The sequence below is a fragment of the Colias croceus genome, chromosome 14 (assembly GCF_905220415.1).
Source record: "Colias croceus chromosome 14, ilColCroc2.1".
NCBI lineage: Eukaryota > Metazoa > Arthropoda > Insecta > Lepidoptera > Pieridae > Colias > Colias croceus.
Genome location: NC_059550.1, coordinates 6,985,230 through 7,006,033, shown reverse-complemented (window position 1 = coordinate 7,006,033; position 20,804 = coordinate 6,985,230). Strand labels below are relative to the sequence as shown.

Below are 20,804 nucleotides of genomic sequence, written 5' to 3'. Positions count from 1 at the left end.
CCGAGCTCCCGGATGTTTTGGAAAGGGTAAATATTTTTAGGAGCAATTAAATAAAACCAGTTATGAGATTTTTCTTTTGTCTTTATAATCAATTTAGTAGATACAAAAAATATAAGCAGATTGATTATTGATGACGAAACACATTTCTTACTTTTTCATTGGCTTGTTCATATTTTACAATATTTTGTGAGAATCCAATCTTTTCTACCACTTCGATCCATTTATTACGTAGGTCTGGATCATCTGGAAACAAATCGATAAACATAGGTTAATAATACTTAATGCTCGCAGGTAGTTCAGGTTCTCTAAAATTATAAGTGTAATTTTATGTCAATCACAATTATTACTATGAGAAATAATAAATTAAAATATTGATGTTTTGCATTAAAACAAAACATGTATTATGTGTCGAATAAAACACACAGCGTTGGATGAAGAAAGCAGTCTATGAATCCTATATATCTCTATGCAAATTGGGTCACCTTACCAAATATCGATGGATCTTTCACCTCACTAGCAAGAGCGCGTCCCTAGTATGGCATCTGTCATCATCGCCTTTGACGCGCTGTCATCTTCCAAGCTCCATAGCATCTTCATCAGCAAGCAGTAAACTGCAACGCTGTGTGTTTTATTCGACACATAATACATGTTTTGTTTTAATGCAAAACATCAATATTATGTGTCTTTCTAAAACACACAGCGTTGGATGAAGATGTGTTTGATATCTGCTGGTGAAGAAAGACATACAAACGCTATGTTGAAAATAAATTATCTTGTTAATATTGTAATACCTAAGTGCTGTATTAACAACTTAAATTTCATTCCTTACAGAATGTTAAATGAACCTGTTGTATTGTAAAATAAAGTTATATTTTAAATTCTAAAAACAATACAAGGGGGTTATGTAATAACAACAAAAATTGTTTTTCTTTCATATTGTAAGAACTAACCATATAGGTATCCTCTAAATTTTAAATTATTCTCCTCAGATAATCTTCTCAATAAGCCAATACTAATGAACTAAGTCTTAGAACCTAAGAACTGCTTAATTATTTCTCTATATCTTTGATACAAATCAAAGTTCAAATAATAACATAAAAATAAAATTTTAAAAATTATAACTCAAAGGAAGATCAATGTCACCAAGGATAAACAATGGAGCCTCTAAGGCTAAATACTACAGTAAATAACATCTGTATATAAAATAACTATAATAAGCAATGTTAACACAACTGTACCTTAAGCATTAAGCATGTTTGTTACACATTGATCATTACTATGATCTTAAATTAATTACACTGAATTAAATAATAAATTAAACAGTTTCAGGTTACCTTAAAGTAAACCAGATTCACTGGCACTGGCTAAATTGACTGATTGACAGTAAAACTTTTATAATTGACTGTATGGTCCTTCCACTGCCTCCACGGGTTGGTGCCCTTACCACATTCTTGAAGCCACTGCTGGACAGGGCTGCTATGTTTACTGTCTTTAAGATCTGGAGGGACCTTAACTAGCCAGAGATAAAGGTTTGTGTTGCAAGGTTAAAGGGTCCGCCCCTTTATATAATTTAGATAAGAATCAATTATCTACTTTTAAGATTGAAAATCAGTCCTTTGTTACTTGAACCAACCTTTCCACATGGGTCACTGGGCATATCTATGTGTCTGAGTTTCCTCACAACCGACCACCTGATGGATAATGTGTTGTTGTATCCATTTAGTATCCAAATTCTGGTCAGGTTATAATCTTATCTTGCTGTGATAAAAAACTGTATTTTGAGGTTTTCAGAAGTCATGTTCATGTCATGAACAGGTTGAGCTTGCTTATGATAGACTTAAGCCAATTAAATAGAATCCCTGTGTACTAGATTACATGCATTCTTTTTTTTTTTTTTTTTAGCATTGCATTATGAAAGTCACCTCCTGCTTGGAGGGTCATATGTTGGCACTGTGGAGGGGCACCACTACTTAACTGCTCTTTCTCCTTTGCTTTACAATGGGCTGTTTTCTCCCCTCCCCCCCCCCCTTTTTCTGACTGAGCAGTTGGGGGGCCATAAGGCCGTAAGGCCATTCACCAATGGTCTGAGTGCTCATGACTTCCGGGTCAATAACCATATATAACCATAATAGTCAATAACCATAAGCCATCTTTAGGCGCTTGACATTGAGTTGCGGAGAAATGCCCGTATATTATTATTATTTATTATATCAACCATAAGCCACCCTTGGGTGCTATGTATCTGCCCCGGTCCCGGGGTGCGAGGTGCGCTAGTGCACTTGGAGGATTACCCTTGAAAGGGAATATTCAGTCTAGGCGTCAGCTCCATCAACGACTGCAGATGTCGCAAAATTCGGAGCAGGCTTTGGCAAATATGCCTTGGCACTAAAGCATTCCTTTGGGTAGCGAAATGGTCCATATCAGGAGCTTCCGAAATATTATATTTCCTGTTGTACAAGGTAGGAGAAGCCACTCCGGTACAGGTTGATTTCTTGAGAGGCAATCTAAATCAAAGGCCACTTAGGCGTCCTGGAAGCGTGCCAAGAGTTATTCTCAACTTTTCAGCTAGGTACAGTTACTCAGTTGTAAGAGCTAAGAGAGTCAGCAACCTTTGTATGTGGGCGACCAAAGTCTGATTGATAGCTTGGGCTACAGGATGTGCACCCCTTGCAATTTACTCAGAAGCACTTTTATTGCATATCTGGTACACGACATCTAAGTCAGAAGTTCTAATGCCAAGTCCCCTGCTTCCCTCTTCATTTCTCTGACAGGTAAGTACTGTTCAGATGTCCTACTCAGCCCGCATCCGCGGTATCTGTAGTTAGGAAGTGAGAAACTTGTTCTTTTACAAAGACTATTACATTTCTGTCTATGTTTCTTTTCCACAACTCTTAAGTCTTGTATAGCATGTAGAGGGAAAGCCTTTCTCTCTTGGTCTGCTGTGCGCGAAACTCTAGAGAAATACCTGGAGGCGACAACTGTACAGTCCTCTCAGTGTTAGATGTCTAGAACTGTCTGCAACTCTTATTTAGTGCAAGACATGGTCCTTTTAATGACTACCACAGTATGCTCTATCTTTGAGGCTTTTGGGACTGGCAATAACACAGACATTTCTATAGTATTACACATGAGGCACAAGTATCCAGGCTTACAATGTACACTTTGTAATTGATGTGCCAAACCTGCCTTCCCAAAATCTCTATGGTCTCCGGGACCTGTAGAGTTAATTGGAACAATCCTTGTAGACGAAAAGATAATTGTCTAACTAGAAGGCTGTAGCTCATTCTGTGGCTTTACTAAAATCTCCATGGTCTCCGAGACCTGTGAAGTTAAATTATTAGAATAATCCTGATAGTTTAACTAAATCAGAGGGCTGTGGCCCTTTTTATGATTGGAGTGCCAATCAAGCTCTACCAATATCTCCATGGTCTCCGCGACCTGTGAAGTTGAATTGGAATAGTCTTGTCAATCAGGCTTTACCAAAACCCCCATGGTCTCCGCGACCTGTGAAGTTGAATTGGAATAGTCCTGCCAATCAGGCTTTACCAAAACCTCCATGGTCTCCGCGACCTGTGAAGTTAAATTGGATTAGTCATGGTAGACCCAAAAGATAATTGTCCAACTAAATCAGAAGGCACTTTATGTGGCTGTAGTGCCAATTAAGCTTTTCCAAAATCCTCACAGTCTACAAGACCTGTGAAGTTAATTTTGCAACGGTCTCAATAGACCAAAACTTAATAGCTTAAATAAAACAGAAGGAGGGCACCTCCAGCCTGTAGGGTCTCCGCGACCATTTGAAATGGCTGCCATATGCAGGCAGAAAATAGGCCAATGATGCCTGATTGTACAAGCCAATCCTGACCTTGTGAGAATCTCATTACTGTTACCAATGATGTCTAATTTTACAAGACAATCCTGGCTTTGTAAAATGATAAAATGTTTAATTACCGTTATAATCTGTGATCTGTATCAAAATTACCTGGTTAATACCTAGGTGTTTAGGTGTCTCAGGTTGAATATCAACCTGGCGGAGCCATCAGCTCTTATTGCCAGAAGCATATCTGAATGTAAGTATGGCATATATTTTTCTGGGTCTTTCTGGACACAGTTCTTTCAGCATAACCATACTAAGCTAATCATGGCTAAGGACGCCTTGTACATATTTTCAGTACATATTTTTGTAGAAGATACAAATAAAAAATACAAAGATTTTGGTTACTTTACTGTTGATATTATAGAATTGTTATCACACCTGAGTGTTAATTTTAAGGCAAGCTCTTTCACTTAAGTAAGAAAGGAACTAGATAAACAACATTATCATCAGTAACATTATAACCAAGAATGATCTCATTCAACTGTTCGGGGATACAGTAAATATGGGTCCTTGATGATGATAATGTATATAAACATATCTACCTCTTATAATCTGCAATGTCTATTTCTTATGATTTTTCACTACTATTCAAATAAGTACCCATAGAATCAAAGCTTATTCTGGTATCAATTGGCTATGAAAATAAGCTCCTTATGTTAAGAATTATTTACCATAAGATAAATTAGGTAATCTCAACTTGCAGTAATAAGTAGCTCTTACTGAATATTGTGTGAGACTGTTGCTCATATTATACACTCTATATCATAACCTATAATAAGTAATGTAAAATCTATATGTGACATGTATCAATATTGAAATAATATTAAAATAGTTAATTAACAATTTCTTCTCTTTAGAATATTGTGATAGACAGGTTTTGTAACTAACTATCTAAAATCTAAGTACATCTTAATTGTCTTGAATTATTTATGTAGTCAGTGGGCACTAAGTAGTAGGTACTCACTTTTGTTGAGGTAGTTACAATTGAATGGTCTAAGTGATTGAGATGCCTCACTACCTGCTGAGTGCTGGGGCTCGTTAGCCAGAGGGGATCACGGTGGATTCCTTATACCTAAGTACCTTCTACCTAGGTAGCCTAACGCTATTTCACAAGTCTGGTTAAAAGCAATACTTGACACAGTAACCAATGTGCCTGTGTATGATAAAGAAACCCGATGATAATGTAGTGATCTCATTATAGGCATGCATTGTGTTTTATTAATTACCTACATCTAAATATTGATGTATTTGTGTCAAATACTGTGAAATGTATGCCACGTGCTGGATGAAAATCTATGCACGAGTCCGGACATGTTCTGACAAGTTTGATTGTACTTACGGAATTTCTCGTCTCCCGGTCTCTTGGGCAGTGACGAACCATTACTTCTCTCGTCCTCCGAGGACGAAAAAGAGTTCCCGCCACTATTATACATACCTATCAAAGCACCGGTTTTCGAATTTCCTTCCGACAACGTGGTCTTTTGTGTTTCGTATTGGAACTAATTCCGTTTTTCACTAGAAAAACACTAAAATTTAACGCGTGTGTGTTTTATCGCACTTAATATTCGAGAATTATAATTATATATATTCGAATTCGAGAATTATATTCTGCGCGATGTTATTGCGCACGAATTCATAAACGCTATGGAGCTTGGAAGATGACAGCGCGTCAAAGGCGATGATGACAGATGCCATACTAGGGACGCGCTCTTGCTAGTGAGGTGAAAGATCCATCGATATTTGGTAAGGTGACCCAATTTGCATAGAGATATATAGGATTCATAGACTGCTTTCTTCATCCAACGCTGTGTGTTTTAGAAAGACACATAATATGTTTTCGATGCCGAAGTCTTCCCGAAACACTGGGTTATTATGGGATTTCATATTCATTTACTTTCGAGTTTCACCATATTGTCAAATCAATATTTTTTTATTGATGATCGGGGTATTATTTTTCCCGACCCTGGCAACACTTACTTGTTGATGTTTATAGGTTATTGAATGTAAAAATCGATATTACGCTAATATTTTCCTTGTTTTAACGCGACTTGTTGTTACTTTAGGCTAAAGTATAAATAATCATCACTGAGAAACTATAAATAAGGACAATAAAGTCGTACTTACGCGTGAAAAGACACAACGGCAATTTTCTTCTCACTATCGCTTATACATGCAATAACACGACAACGCACCATTCTATTTACTTCGATGTCTATATTAAGATAATTTCACCGTCTTTTCAATGTACTCGTATCGATTTTTTACTAAATAATATCCAAAATTCGAACACCAAGCACGATGAAGGCACGAACTGTCAAAGTTTGTTTCGCAACTCAAGTTGCGGATCTTGAAAAACAGGTTACACACTAAGGGACAAAAAATTGGGTATTTGTGTCTTTGTCTTATGCATTTGTTATGGTATTTTCGCTCTCTTTCTTGTGTAAGTGAGAAAGGTATCGTCATTGGGTCTATTAGCGATTCAATCAAAGTCTTGAAACAATTTTGTCACCTATTGTCACTTATGACTGTTATAATTTTGTAAACATTTTGTTTGTATTAATTTTAAAAATAAAATTGTATAATGTCACAGCCGAAAGCTGCGAAACCGCTTGTATTGAATGAGTTGTTAATAAAAAATGTAAACACGTGGGGAAATGTTCAATACAATATCCCATTGCGACTGTCTAGCAATGAAACGAGGACTGCGGCGAGTATTGCTCATAGGCATATTCCAGCAATACCACATAGCTTGGATTGTGTACGTAGTCTTTGTATTCTTGATATTACTGTGGTGGTCCGTCCAGGCTTTGCCCGTGATACTTGATATGTAGCATACCACTCCACGTTCCACGCGACCACGATTAAAATATTATTTTGGGATTTTTGGATCGGTTTCGTAGTCTCTAACATATAGAAGGGTAAATTGTTGCTACTAGTGCTTTCTTTTTTCTAACTCTTTAAGCAGAAAATATGTAACTGGTTATTATTTATTTTCATATTAGTTACAATCTACTGTAAATATTTTATTTATATGTCTTCATTTTATTATACATCAAGTGTTTTCATAGAAAATAGATGATCCATTACCAGAAAGAGTTACGGGACGCGATATGGTGGTCGAAAAGGAGTCGTATAAAACAACAACAGGGGAATACTGCGTTAAACCAAACCCCAATAAGGCCATGGAGAGAGCAGATTGTGCCATCAACTGTCGAAGAGTTATATTCATGACCGGTGTTGAGAAAAGGGTTAGAATTTGTTAAATAACATTAAGATAAAAAAAATCCCTGCTGACTATTCTTATCCCTTGTACATTTTAGATACAAAGCAAAAGCATTGTACAACCAATAATGATATCGGAAATGAAAGACAACTTTAGAGGATTAACAAAAACACCAACAGCGCCACCCGAGGCTTCTGTCAAAGCACCAGATCCGGAATATATTTTTGATGTAAGTAACATTGTTAGAGTTAAATAATTACTAGTTTTTTTAAACAAGTCTTCTGAAAGTAATAAATACCTTCAAAACCAATGACAAACGGTTCAAAGAAAAAAGAAACATGAAAATTTAAAAATTAATATCTTTTCCGTGTTTAGGTAGTAGCATCTGGAAGAAATGAAGCTCCAGTAATACCAGACAATGCTGGTGGCTTCAGAAGACTTTTGGATCCGTATGTCTCAACTTATAGAGCGTATCATAAGCCCTTCTCAGTGGAGGACCAGTACGGGATCGGCGCTAAAGACCAGATCACATTTTATTCAGAGTTCAATGTACCTAAGGTAAGGTATACTCCATTGAGATATATCCGTTATTTTCGTATTTAGGCACGTAATTTTTCAGGTCGTTTAGAAGTTATTCCCACGAATAAGATATAACAATAATTTAGATAAACCACCAAATTCTTAATACAAATTATGATAATAATTTAGGTGCGAGGTTTTGGTCCAAGGCACAAAGAAATTTGGATGCCGCTAACAGCAAAAGTGCACAGAAGTGTGTACGACAGAATCCACGTAAAGAAGGAGTACAAAGAAGTCGCTGCATGTCACAATCCAGTTAACAACATAAAAGGGTTGGACATTATAGCTGTGTTAAAAATATATCCATCAGTTTCTAAAATAAGTTGACCTACAAACAATATTTAGATAATTCTATTGTCTTGAATTAGCCATAATATTAATATTTTTTGTCAGAGGAATTGTAATTATCCATACTCAATTCTAGTTATGTATTTCAGGGTGTTCGAATCGGAAATGAAGAAAAAGTACAAAATTCCTTTCGCATCGTCATCTTTAGCGTCTTGGGATCACGGGGAGTCGTTCGACCTAGCCCCCTTCCCGCCCAACCCGTACCAGACCAACCTCCCCCCATTTATGTATTGTAGTGACTATTGTCACATAGCGCAAGGCACCCCACCCTATACGGTTGTAGACCAGTTGAAACATCAAAGGAAACCGCATAAGCCTTGCGCCAATAGATTTATAGTTTCCAGGGATTTTGTGCCTTAGATTGGTGTTTTAATAAAATTAACATGGTTTGAATTATGGTTTTATTTGAATATACGCTTAGAAGATTTCAAGGTTAGGCAAATGAAACACGATAAGTATTTATATTATGTTTTATTCCATGTTGTCATTCCAACTGGCTCTACCTGTAAAAATATATTATAGGCATTTTACAAGATGTTGTATATTTTTGAGGCAGACATTTTATACTATTAATTGTTGAAAATAATTAATACCTTCCCATTATTTTGATGATACTAATTTCCAGGTCTACGGTTAGAAAATTTACGCACATGTTTACTGCTTTTCAGTAGCTTGATCTGAAGAAATCGCAGGCTGAAACCAGAAACAAAATTGAGAATTTTGCTTATTCAGGATACAGGCATTTTTCAGAAATGATTACATACAATCAAAAAATCGTCATCAAATTAATGTGTGCAATTACCGTAGGTTTTCTAACAAAACAACTTGAGCATGTATTGCAATGGCATTCGCATGTGGCTTTCGATTTTTTCTAGAAAAGAAAAAAAATTACGAATACTTTCGTAACAGAAACAGTTTTATATCTCCAATTTATTTCATCTCCAAAAAGCGGCCACCCTTCGCATTAGATTTCAGTCGCGTCTAAGCGATATCAGGAAGAACTTGTAAAAATACAGCATAATTAGTAGCATAACATGCTTTATATTCGAAACTGCAGACGCTACAATTTTGACTTACGTGAATTGAGACTATGTTAAAAAGTTTTCTGTTGTGCTTTTTTGCGCTATGATTATGTTCCTGAAACACTGAATTTTCTTGGTCCGTCAAATTAGTATTATTACTGTTCTGTAAAACAAATAATTTATCATAACAAACTATACAATAATCATTACATACTTCAAACATAATTGTTTTCAGCTTACTTCTGAACAATTGCAGTTCTTATGTTCTAGAGCGTGAGATTCAGGTAATACCATTATTTTTAAGCCTTTTTAGGGGCAAAACGAGTTTCAATTGCTTGTTTCATTGAAGGATTGTTCTGAAAATTTAATTTCATAAGTAATATTAAGAAACGTTGTTTATTCATAAACATTTAGTTTGTTAGACGTCTAGCTGAAGAAAGCATCTAGAAAGCTAGTTTAATAGATTTCAAAAATTTACTACTTACTCCAGGGCAAGTTAGGTTCGGGCATTTGGCTTTTTCGTTGTCATTACATTTCCCATACTAAAAATAAAGAGTTCAAAATCATAAACATTCGGTTAACATTGCATCTAAATATATTATAAGATTCTTTATTAAATAAAATAACCTTTGGGCATATTTCGTCCGGTGGTTTGGGGCCCTGTCGTTTCCTCGGCGCCCTGCACGGTGGGTTGTGGAAACATCTCGTAGGATCGTTGCAGGGGGCCCCGGCTCGTGCGGGCCAGAAGCAAGGCATCAAGTACGGGAAGCAGGACGATGGGGGCACGCAGTGGGGTATATGGTGGCAAGAACGGGCAGCTAGGGGCTAATGCGCAATGGCTTATGTTGATGTGATTGTTGATGGGGTACCTATTTTGTTTTGATTCTTTTTTTGTAGCGTTTGAGTAAATGTGAAAGAATTAGCTTCTTAGAAAAACGTAGTTCCTATAATATGTTTTACTATATAAATCCTATTTGGTATATTTAGTAGTTATTAGTCGGTTCAAGTTAATATATCAATTTAGATATGATAAGAATTCGTAATAGTAGTTATAGATACTTACTTTTTGTAAAACGCAACTCGAACGAGGTGTTAACTCAATCTGTACAAAAATAGAAACATTTATTTAAACTAATATATGTACAAGATAAAGTAAAATAAAGCAAGATTAATATTAATTTTACTTACCGGTGAAGGTTCGTATTTTGGTTTTCGTTTTAGTGATATCTGAAAAACAAAAATTTTAATAGTCTGTCAATGAGTCTCCTCATTGACAGACTATTTAAATTTAATTAGGTACCTATCATATTGAGCTCTCTTTTTATATTTTGTCTAAAATAAAAACAATGTTGGTACTACCTTCAAACCAAAACAATTACTGCAGTCAACCATGCACTTAGATGGCGAGCACGGGGCAGACTAAAATAGATAATAATTAAATTTAAATAGGTAGGTAAGGTATAGGTAACTAATACCTATGTAATATATTAAATTCATTTCTATCCTGGATTTACAAAACATCTACGTACCTTACAGCTGCATTTTCCTTTAGGACAGGATGAACACTAAAAGATAATTATTTTTTTAGCATCTGAGGAAATTGTAACGAAACACTAAATTATTGTTAGAAATTTATACTCACAACTGGTGGGCACGGCGGATTATCCTGAAATGTTTAATACATTTTTTTAATGGTATTGCTGTGTGGATAGCGGGCACCAAACTATTTAAAATAATAATATGAAACTCTTGTTAGATAATTGAATTGTAGAGTATAAAAATATAGATTTCTCATATTTATTTTGTTCTTCTTTTGATAAGAACTATTATCAATTTATTATTTAATAATTACATATTATGTATATTGTTTTAGATACATACGCAAGGAGGTCCTATACATATCGGACAACATGGGTCAGTGCATCCGTTGCAGCCTCCACACTATAAACAGATTGAAGGTAAGTATTTTTTTTTAAATCAAGTTAATACTTACGTTTATACCTAAATAAATAAATACCTTTAAAGATGCTGGTAAGTCGCTATTACTCTGTAAATAAAGAAATATTTACTTAGTATGTACTTCGTATTAATTTGTAGGTAGTTATTATAATTCTAGGTGTTATGTATACTACTATCACAGACTAATAATAATATACTACGTATACAACTACTACATTAATATTTATACCTTATGCCTACAACAGCCTTTACCACAGCATATTTGTACAATGGCAGTCTGTGGAAACACTGGCTTTTCATCTTTGCGACTTCTTTTCGATGTTTTCTTTCCAACGATGGCAATGTTCGACATTCCAAACATATTGTGCTCTCTGTCCAAGCGTAGGATAGTGGATAGACATTTGTCACCGAAGCTGAGACGACGGTCAATGACGTCATCAGATTCTCGACTGCAGGTTGAAGTTGTTGAGTTTGACGGTGATATTGATGGTGAACTGAAAATGTAATAAGTTTGTTTATTTACTGATTCAAGAACTTGAAAGTATGAAAGAAAGTTAAGTGGAATACATGTTTAAGGAAAGAGATGTTAATTTATTTTAAGGCTAAATATAAGACTTGTAGTACCGAAATAATTCCATAATTTAATATGGGTATCATTTAAGCTATCACCAATCTAATTAGTTTTGTGTTTCTTAAATAATAGGGTTTGTCCTCAAAATAGTAGATCTGTCACCAAAATGTAGTCACCAAACAATGCAAAATCAGTTCCACATTAAATCACTTAAAATCCTGAGATATAAGGTCTAGTACCAAATAAATGTTTTTGTATGTATTATATAGGTGTGTCCTAATAAGTATTTGAGCAAACTAATTTAAAGAGATCACCAATAAATCATATTATGTTACTAAAAGTTAAAATAATCAATATTTATTCTTAAAAATAATAACCACTGAATAATCAGCTCTGGTTTAATAGCTGGCTAATGGTTAGCATAATTGTATATAAAACACTTAATTAAAGTTAAAATAATCAATATATATAACAATAATGTTAAAAAACAATAATCACTGAATAATCAGCGCTGGTTTGGATTTCGAAGGGCGCCCCTTTTTTCTTTTCTGGCCGATAAGCACATTTTTTGCTTCTGGTGGGGGGTTGGTCAGCTTTAAGCTGTATGGCTAATCCGATAATATGTCAATTTTTAAAGAGCGCCAATTTGTCTCCGCCCCTTTGATCATTTTTTCATTTAAATTATAAATTGATGTATTAAATTGGTAACGTATACTATTAATTTAATATCTGAACGAAATAAAATGTTACTACTGTATTGGTGACAAAATATCAAATAAAAAGGAGTCGCAGTCAGGGATCGATAATCGATTTATTTGGTGACAGATCTACCATTCTGAGCACAGAGCTATTATTTAAGTAATAAAACTGTTATTATAAGAACGAGGTTTATATTCATGTAATGCAATATTATTTTATTGGTTATCGATCTCTTATTTTACACACATATTAACATTAATTTGATAATTCACACCTGGGAACAATTTTTGTTTATCTGAGAACGAAAATATTTCGTGGTGATAGATCTATTTATTAGGTGATACAACTTGATGACAAATATAAATTTTGGTGATAGAAAATATAGTTCCCATTTAATATTGACAGAGATAGAGCAAAGTGAACGAACATTTTCAATATTTTCTTGCAAGATTCCATTTGGTTATCGAATATAATGTTGTGACAAAACCTTCTAGCTTCATTTTTTTCTCCTATCTCGCACTTTAGCACCCGTTAGTGCGTTTATGTTTCTGGAAATATATTTATTTATTGGATGATAGACGCGGTGAGAACTATAATTAAAAATGTAAAATACCAACCTAGATTCTGCATAACCCTCTTGATCTTCCGTAAGCCACTTCATCTTGGTCAGTTTTAAAATATTAGCGTGGTTCCTTGTGTCCTCGACGTCTTCCTCGACGATGCCTTGTAGATCACTAGTTCCGTTTGATATTTTCTATAATAAACGCATAAATTAAAATAATTAAAGAAAATGAGGGTACTTTTTAAAAAAAACCTTCAAAAATTGCTCATGTTCTAATTGTGCGTTTAATTATAATATACAAATCATTATTTTGAAACCTTGGACGAACAACAAATTAATACATAGTATTTTTAAACCTCATATGCCGCGGTAGCTCCCAGAAAGGTGTCTTCGTCGTGTCTATGAGATTCCACTAGCTCATGCAGGGCTTTGGACCTTTCTACTTGAATTGGACGATCCTCGTTCATCTATAAAGTACAAATTTAATATGTTATTTTTAATCCCTTTATTGCGGAAATCATGTTCGGAGAATTCCAAAAAATATACATAAGAAATCCGGACTTCTCAAGAATAGGTCCAAATCAGAATATGCCTTGTACAGGCATATTATGGCAATATTTTTTGCTTATTATGCTTACAATAAGTTTGTTCAAAATACCGTTAGATCATTATCACCCTGCAGAGAGCTTTGGCCGTGGACAGCATCGTCGATCGGTTTCACGTCATTGACCATGCATACATAAGTGAAGAATACGTTCTGATCCGAAGCACTATTCCTTAACTTCATTGTTCTGACTCGATTGCGGTACTGGTTATTTGAGTTCATGTTATGTATTATTATTGCGTGTTCATTGTAAAAAGATGTAATGGAACAGGGAATTTGAAACCCATCATTGGAATAGCATATATAATATACGATATAATTTTTCTTACGCCATGGTTCAACAACTTCAATCAAAAAGACATCAATTTGAATCAACCGTCATTCAATTAGTTTTTTTGGGAGTCGCGTGATAGAAAATTCGTAGAAAATCCTTTTTGATTTGGTTTTTTCGTTAGGTTTAGTTTTTATATGATTTTTTGTGGGTTCGGCATGTCTTCACACGCATATGTGCATTTTGGATAGAACGATTAATTATTTAGGTACTATAAGTAATTTGGGTATTTACCTAAAGTGAATTCATAGAAGGACAAATATTTATTCACAAAAGCGAGCAAACATTTTCTTAATAACACTTGATTTTGTGATATAGACCTTCGTTAATTTTAATCTACACGTGATTCTAATGGTTATAATTTAATTTGGTTCATTGTATGGGAGAATAATTATCTGATTAGGAAGTGCTGTCAGTCACCGTCATGGTTTGGTTTTAGTGGCTTGGGAATGTGGAAGTTGGCTATTAATGGTACTTATGAAATTGTTGTTTATCATAATATCCATAGATACTATGAAACGCTATAAATTACCTAAATTTATTACTTTTTATACACCTGCTGACCTGCACTTTTATTGATATCTATAAAATTACTTGCGTGTAGGTAGGTACTTAGCATCGGTATGTAAGGTACCTTACTGTACCTACCTGTTTTAATTGAACAGGAGATTGGAGTTTGGAATACTATTTACATTTTAATCAATCAATAATAATAAAAAGTTATCTAATTGTCAAGTTTATATCACGGGTTGCGATCACCCCATTAAAACATCTGAACGCTATAAATATCCTAAAAATAAATAAATATGTACGAAGATTCTTCATATTAACTACTGTAACGTCCAGCGGCCAGGTGTGAATGACATCGCGTCAAATAAAAAGAGAATTCAACAAAGGAATAACAAAAAACTGATTTTGCAAAAGATTAACGGCCACGCTCTACGCGTCTCATGTTCGAGCAATTATTTTTATAGCCTTTAACTATTAATGATGCTTCGTATGTATTTAATAAGCTGTTATCGTATACCTGGCTAGTGAGGGTTGTAAATTATAATGAATGAAGTACCTTGTCCTTTTCTTGGATATACAGAGCTTATAGCCTATGTCTTCGTCACAACGTAGGTAATATTAAAACTTGAATGTAATGTTGTTCTCTTTTGTGGGTACGTTGAAACAAATAACACAGATCTAATTTGACCTTATTGGACTTAAGGGTTATACATTTTTAGCTATTTTTTTCGCTGTTTTATAAAAATATAATATTTTCGATGTTTGTATGTGTACCTAACTACTTATAGTTTTTGTCAAATATATAATTTAGTTCCATTTATGAGAATTCAATAATACTACACATGCACAACATTAAATACGATTCAAACCAGACTTTTATAATAGAGATGGGACTTTAAAATGAAGATAACTTTTATTATATAATTTAAGTATAATGTTTGATATTATTCCATAAAATATGTAGTATTCACATTTTAAAGAGGAAGATCTTCAATCAAATGCCTTTAATTAATTACATTTAAATAAAATACGTGTGAACGTGATTCATCTCTTCTACTGCTTTAAACCTTTTAAGTTTTATTATTTATATATGTAGCTATTATATTATAATTATTTAAAACATATCGTTCCCACCTATAGTCCGAGAAATTTATTTCATAGGACTATGGTTATTTTTTTTAATTCGTTAGGTAGGTACTCAAAAGGTTTTACTCCATATATTACGACGTTTATTTATGACGCCATATCACATAATACAACTAACTTATTATACCGTTTAAAATGGCACAATTTTTTCCACTATATTCTTCTTAACAAGTGACAGTAATTTATTAGAAGATAAATCTCCCTATTAGTGGATATATCTCCATCCCTATCTTCTGCAACCTGCTGCTACATGAGCAATTCAATATCATAAACCTATAAAAAGTCTAACAAAGATCCCAACAGGAGCTTTTAATCTGTATCAAAAGGTTGAGTATCCCTGCACCAGGGAGCCGGCTCTATCGGAGGCTTTGTACCGTATCATTTATGCTGTGATCACACCGCCATTGCAACATGTGACCACAATATAATTCATTGTACCAAATACATTGTGTGAAGGTGATGTGATAAACATGTGTATACGGAAATTAGTTAATATGAACACGGTTGTTGTGATTTTCGTTTTTGTTTTTAAGCTGGTTAACGGCCAATTCGGAAGTAAGTAGTTTTAATATTTAAGTAGGAACCTACTCATAAGGATTTATTAATAAAAGTTGTTGAAAAATTCAAAATTGCACTCAAAGTTGCGCTGATCTTTATTTAGGCAACTGGTTTGTGTGTGACCCGTATAAAATAACTGAGTTACAAAGCAAACCTACACATACAGACAAACGAGATCTCAAAATATTATGTTAGCTGTTTTTTATATTAAAATAATGTTGTAAGTGCATCTACGTCCTACGACCTATGTCCTCTCTCAGTTCTTAAACTATCTTTGTACCAACACCAAATCGGATAAGATGTGCAGAAGTTAGATACAGACAGACCGACAGAATTTCTTTTGTATTTATTAGGTACCTATATTAGTAAAAAAAACTCGGGGATCACATGCATATTCAACTGTGAAATAATTTTAGAAATCGGTTCAGTAGTTCCCGAGATATGCGCGTTCGATCAAAAAAACAAACTCTTCAGTTTTATATTATTAGATTTTGATGATGATGATTTAATATTTAAGTAAATAATGATTTTAAGACGCCATATATTTTATCCTAAGGCTTTGCCAACAATAATAATTTGTTGTGTAATTAGTGCTCTACTTAATAAAATACCTACCTTTAGACAAACTTACCTTTAAATTTTAACCCAATTTTAATGGTATTGTTGGATGACATTTACCATGTCTGACATCACTATAGAATAATTACATACATAATGCATTCAATACAGCCTCCATTACCAGATCATATCTATCAGAGGCAAGGTCATCAGTAATGATGATGGCTCATGCAACATTGGTTTAATGGGATTTCCACTAAAAATCAATGATAATAGAGATTTAATTATGTTTTAAGGCATTGGTATTGTTCAGGCTTTGTTCAGGCTATTGGAAGCCCAAATATTAATAAGAGTAGGCAAAATAGAGATAAGTATCTAATAACATAGATTTCGTTCGATTACTTCTGATAATAAAATGTTTCTTACTTTACCATGTGTAAAAGAATTCCATTCTATCCTTATTTTTGTCTAATTTAATTTACTTTTAATTAGTTTGCAGTTTGTGTGTGAAAAGCTACAAACATCCAACCATCAACCTTTACTAATAGAATTTATAAAGATTATTTAAACAATAAATTTAATTATATTTCAGGTATATCAATAAGTGTAGGCGGTCGTCAAAATGTGGATGAAGATCCTGGAAGCGTAAGTATGGATATGTTTTGCTCCTAAACGTGGATACTATGAAATTGTTTTATGTATTTATTTTCGGACTTTCTTTTTCAGGCAGCATGTCCACCGAATACCACGTGTGTTCCGATGAGCGCTTGTCCATTGTTAGAAGATTTACTTGATTACTCGTGTTTTTCATCAGACAAGTAGGTATTCGTATTATTTTAATGAATTAGCAATTTCATATTTTTATGGGACAGTCGCCCCGATTCAATCTGGGATAAAAAAAATAGCATACGTATTATCTTACGATATTTTTGTATCCTCTGAAGTGGATCACAAATTTTCAAAGTTAACTTACACTCATACGCTATTAATGGATTTCAATATTTTAATTTATATAACACTAGTGGTCCGCCCCGGCTTCGCCCGTGGTACCTACATGTTTAAACTATCCTATCTCTCAAGTTAGATCGAACTGCACATGGTGTGCGAATTTTATTATAATCGGTTAAGTGGTTTAGGAGTCCATTGAGGACAAACATTGTGACACGAGATTTATATATATTAAGATATTAATTCTGTTTTATTCGTGCCAATCTCAACAATTTTAACACCTAAACAAATGTATCAATACCCTAACTTTCATTCTGTACTAAAGGTACTTCCACCGCCTCAACGAGTTGACATGCGGTAGTTCGAACGAAGAGGACTTCGTGTGCTGTCCTTCCTGCGACTGTGGCAAGGTGTACCAGCGAGGGAAACCAGAGTGTGGGCAGAGCATGGTCAGAGGGGTGGACTATAACGGTATGGGAACACATCCGTGGGTCGCGAGAGTCGGGTTTACTAGTAAGTACAAGTAAATTATTTTACTTATTCCAATAATAATTGTATGATGTAATAATTCTCAATTTATATAAAGTCTCAGCATTCACTCCAACATTCCCGCATGTAGGTACGCAATAGATTGAAATATTATGCGACACCACTAACAATAAAGTAATGCCAAAGAATAACTTATCGAAAGATTTTCCTCGACTCTTTTTGTTTTAATTATTATTTCCGGTATACAGTTTAAAAGATTTATTTCAGAAACATCATTCGGGAGTTCGGACAAAGATAAAGAGGCATTGCGGTTTGCTTGTAGCGGCTCCATCATAGCAAAGAGAATTGTTTTGACAGCTGCTCATTGCGCGCTGGCAAAACCTGAAGGATACAAATTGTAAGAAAATTTTATTTTTGGTTAGTTATGTATATTAACTTTTAAACCATCTCAACATTCGTTAATTTAATGTAGCTATTTATTAATTAGATTGGTGATATTATCTCGCCCATATTAGTCTGTTTTCCATGTCCCATCGCTTTACAAAAAACCTTGACAGAAACAAAATATACAGGTACTAAGCAAACACGTTAATTTTCTCAGGTCATCAGTAGTAGTAGGCGAATGGGACACTGAAAGAAGTACAGATTGCAATGACTATTTTTGCGCTCCCAAAGCTCAAATGATAAAAGTGGAGAGCGTCTCAGTTCACCCGGGTTATGAGCAGAAGATATTCCGACATGATATAGCCCTTGTTATATTGAAGGATGAAATTAAATATTCAGGTATGTTCAAAAACTAAAAATTAAATTTTCCACTACTCACCCCTTTAGCTTGCGTCTATCAAATAGTTCGTAAAATGCTCATCAAAAAATCTCATCAATAGTCTAGGATTTATTTCTTTCCAGGCTCCGGCACAGTGTATCGTGAATCATGCTTTTGAAATATGTAGATTATAGGTATAGAGTATACCAGTTGCAATTTTGGGAACCCAATATATTTTACAAATTTAGGTATAAACGACCTTCACCAGGTCACTGTATATCACAAATCTGTAATTGTTCCAGTGACAGCCGCGCCGATCTGTCTGAACGATAAGCCGGAAATTGTGATCAACGAGCGGGCCATGCTTGTCGGATGGGGGAAATTATCTGGACAGACCAGTTCGGTGAGTTAATTAGTTAAATTATGGCTATAGTGTTATTGGTCAGCCATTCTGAGATAAACCTTTAGTTGCAATCTTATCCCTGGGATCCTGATGCCCTGTGATCTAACTAGCAACTAGGCTCATTGTTTGTCGAAGAATTTACATGTTACTTACCGTTTCAACTAAGTTCACATTGCTTTAATTAAGGATTTTAAATATGAAAGTGTATTGACGTGCATTCCTTTTTGAATGCATGTTAAGGCGGAGATTTCCCTGGAAGTTATCTCGTACTCAAAGATTATGTCGAAAATATACTTGAACTCATGTAATCTAGTCTTTTTTTGCTGAATTTCTCCATATTTCTGTCAAAACTCCTATAATTCCAATCAAAACTACACAGGTAAGCCGTCAACAACTACTAGAAGTGCCTCTAGTACCTCTAGAAACATGTGAGCGTATCTTCGGCGACTCTGTGCCGATACATGAGGGGCAACTATGTGCGGGAGGAGAAGAGGGAAGAGACGCGTGTTCGGGATTTGGAGGAGCACCGTTGATATTGAAACGGGATGGACATTTTGTACAAGTGAGTTGTCATTCTATTTTTGAAAATTAAAAAAGTTACTGATTTTGCGTCAATTGTTCCAAGCAAAGAGGTAAGTCTATAGCTGTAAGGTTATAGCTGTTTGAAGTGTAAAAGAAGACTTCCTGCCGATACGCGAAGGGCAACTATGCGCAGGAGTTTCAAATTTATTTTTGAAAATTAAAAATAAGTCGTCGATTGTGATGCCAATTCAAGCAGAGCGGTAAGTCGTCGATAGCTTTTAGTGCCAACATTTTTAAAACCCAACGGCCCTTTGTACATCTTCGTTTTTAATTTCACGCAACAAACATCTAACATCTCTTTCGCTCGCCTACACAAGTCGGATAATTAATTTAAAAACAATGTAAAATATTTAATATTAGTAATATAACATGTCATTACGAATTCTTTTAATTTCTCTACCCTGTTATGGCAATGAAGATATATGCCATGATCATCATATATCATAATATTATAAACCTCTTTCATTTATTGTACCTAATTTCTTCAATTATATTTTCAGATTGGAATAGTCTCTTTTGGTTCAGAAAACTGCGGCAGCGAAGGCGTCCCGAGCGTTTACACAAACATTGCACATTACTATAAATGGATCATAGATAATTCACCTTCTTAAAATACGCATGGTGCTTATAAATGGGAAATATTTTCATTGTTTTAAAATATTTTAAGTAGTGATGTAAAAAAAAAAATTCAATCAGTTAGATTAAAATCAATTTTTTTGGAGACACATACACACCCTTAATAAATTGTGTATTTAAAAGTAAATGTCCCATTTAGATGCACCTTCATGTTCTAACAATAACGTAAAGTAGGTAGTTATAAGTGCATAATATATTAAGCAATATTTAAGGGCCATAATAAAAAGTGATAAATTATTCATAACTTGTTTTTGTTGCACGTTGTATGTTCCTAGATATCTAAAGCATAATATTCATGTTCACCATAAGGACGGAATCAATTTTAATTTTAGCATTTTAGCATAGATACCATTATAGAAGCTGATCTTTGAAAAAAGCTGATCTTTGAAAACAGGGTGTAATCGTTAAGTGTGCACAGGCGATTTTTCCGTAACTATTA

The 20,804-nt window shown here is 34.3% G+C and overlaps 2 protein-coding genes and 2 long non-coding RNA genes across 6 annotated transcripts; 1 reads left to right on the top strand and 3 right to left on the bottom strand.

The window, feature by feature from the left end:
* Positions 1–63: 63 nt before the first annotated feature.
* Positions 64–6,343, bottom strand: LOC123697623. The gene is made up of 2 exons (XR_006752253.1): positions 5,999–6,343; positions 64–243 (listed from the first exon to the last, which is right to left on the bottom strand). It is a non-coding gene; the product is annotated as an uncharacterized LOC123697623 (long non-coding RNA).
* On the bottom strand, positions 368–5,707 carry LOC123697622. Of its 3 annotated transcripts, none has more exons than XR_006752252.1 (2): positions 5,310–5,707; positions 368–728 (listed from the first exon to the last, which is right to left on the bottom strand). It is a non-coding gene; the product is annotated as an uncharacterized LOC123697622 (long non-coding RNA). The 3 variants fall into 3 exon arrangements; XR_006752250.1 differs by lacking the exon at positions 5,310–5,707 and adding an exon at positions 5,214–5,302; XR_006752251.1 differs by lacking the exon at positions 5,310–5,707 and adding an exon at positions 5,214–5,302 and having other exon boundaries at positions 368–725.
* A 26-nt stretch (positions 6,344–6,369) lies between the features above and the next one.
* On the top strand, positions 6,370–20,604 carry LOC123697619 (CLIP domain-containing serine protease 14D). Its single transcript, XM_045644163.1, has 13 exons — positions 6,370–6,632; positions 6,943–7,122; positions 7,195–7,326; positions 7,473–7,655; positions 10,920–11,004; positions 17,137–17,189; positions 17,271–17,362; positions 17,818–18,005; positions 18,249–18,378; positions 18,583–18,764; positions 19,047–19,147; positions 19,527–19,709; positions 20,230–20,604. Exons 1-13 carry the CDS (start codon positions 6,456–6,458, stop codon positions 20,338–20,340), a joined length of 1,797 nt encoding a protein of 598 aa, XP_045500119.1. The 5' UTR covers positions 6,370–6,455; the 3' UTR covers positions 20,341–20,604.
* Positions 11,370–13,781, bottom strand: LOC123697620. Its single transcript, XM_045644164.1, has 5 exons — positions 13,496–13,781; positions 13,194–13,304; positions 12,893–13,029; positions 12,763–12,823; positions 11,370–11,499 (listed from the first exon to the last, which is right to left on the bottom strand). The coding sequence occupies exons 1-4, from the start codon at positions 13,661–13,663 to the stop codon at positions 12,772–12,774; spliced, it is 468 nt and encodes a 155-aa protein (XP_045500120.1). The 5' UTR covers positions 13,664–13,781; the 3' UTR covers positions 11,370–11,499; positions 12,763–12,771.
* Positions 20,605–20,804: the final 200 nt, after the last annotated feature.

What these genes read in the sequence shown, in the direction of transcription:
- LOC123697620 (XM_045644164.1), bottom strand. Translation starts at nt 13,663, where the DNA reads ATGAACTCAAATAACCAGTACCGCAATCGAGTCAGAACAATGAAGTTA. An exon ending in AGGGTGATAATGATCTAACG is followed by an intron (nt 13,305 to 13,495) that starts GTATTTTGAACA and finishes TGTACTTTATAG; the next exon opens with ATGAACGAGGATCGTCCAAT. An exon ending in GAGCTACCGCGGCATATGAG is followed by an intron (nt 13,030 to 13,193) that starts GTTTAAAAATAC and finishes CGTTTATTATAG; the next exon opens with AAAATATCAAACGGAACTAG.
- LOC123697619 (XM_045644163.1), top strand. Translation starts at nt 6,456, where the DNA reads ATGTCACAGCCGAAAGCTGCGAAACCGCTTGTATTGAATGAGTTGTTA. An exon ending in ATCCGGAATATATTTTTGAT is followed by an intron (nt 7,327 to 7,472) that starts GTAAGTAACATT and finishes TTCCGTGTTTAG; the next exon opens with GTAGTAGCATCTGGAAGAAA. An exon ending in CAGAGTTCAATGTACCTAAG is followed by an intron (nt 7,656 to 10,919) that starts GTAAGGTATACT and finishes ATATTGTTTTAG; the next exon opens with ATACATACGCAAGGAGGTCC.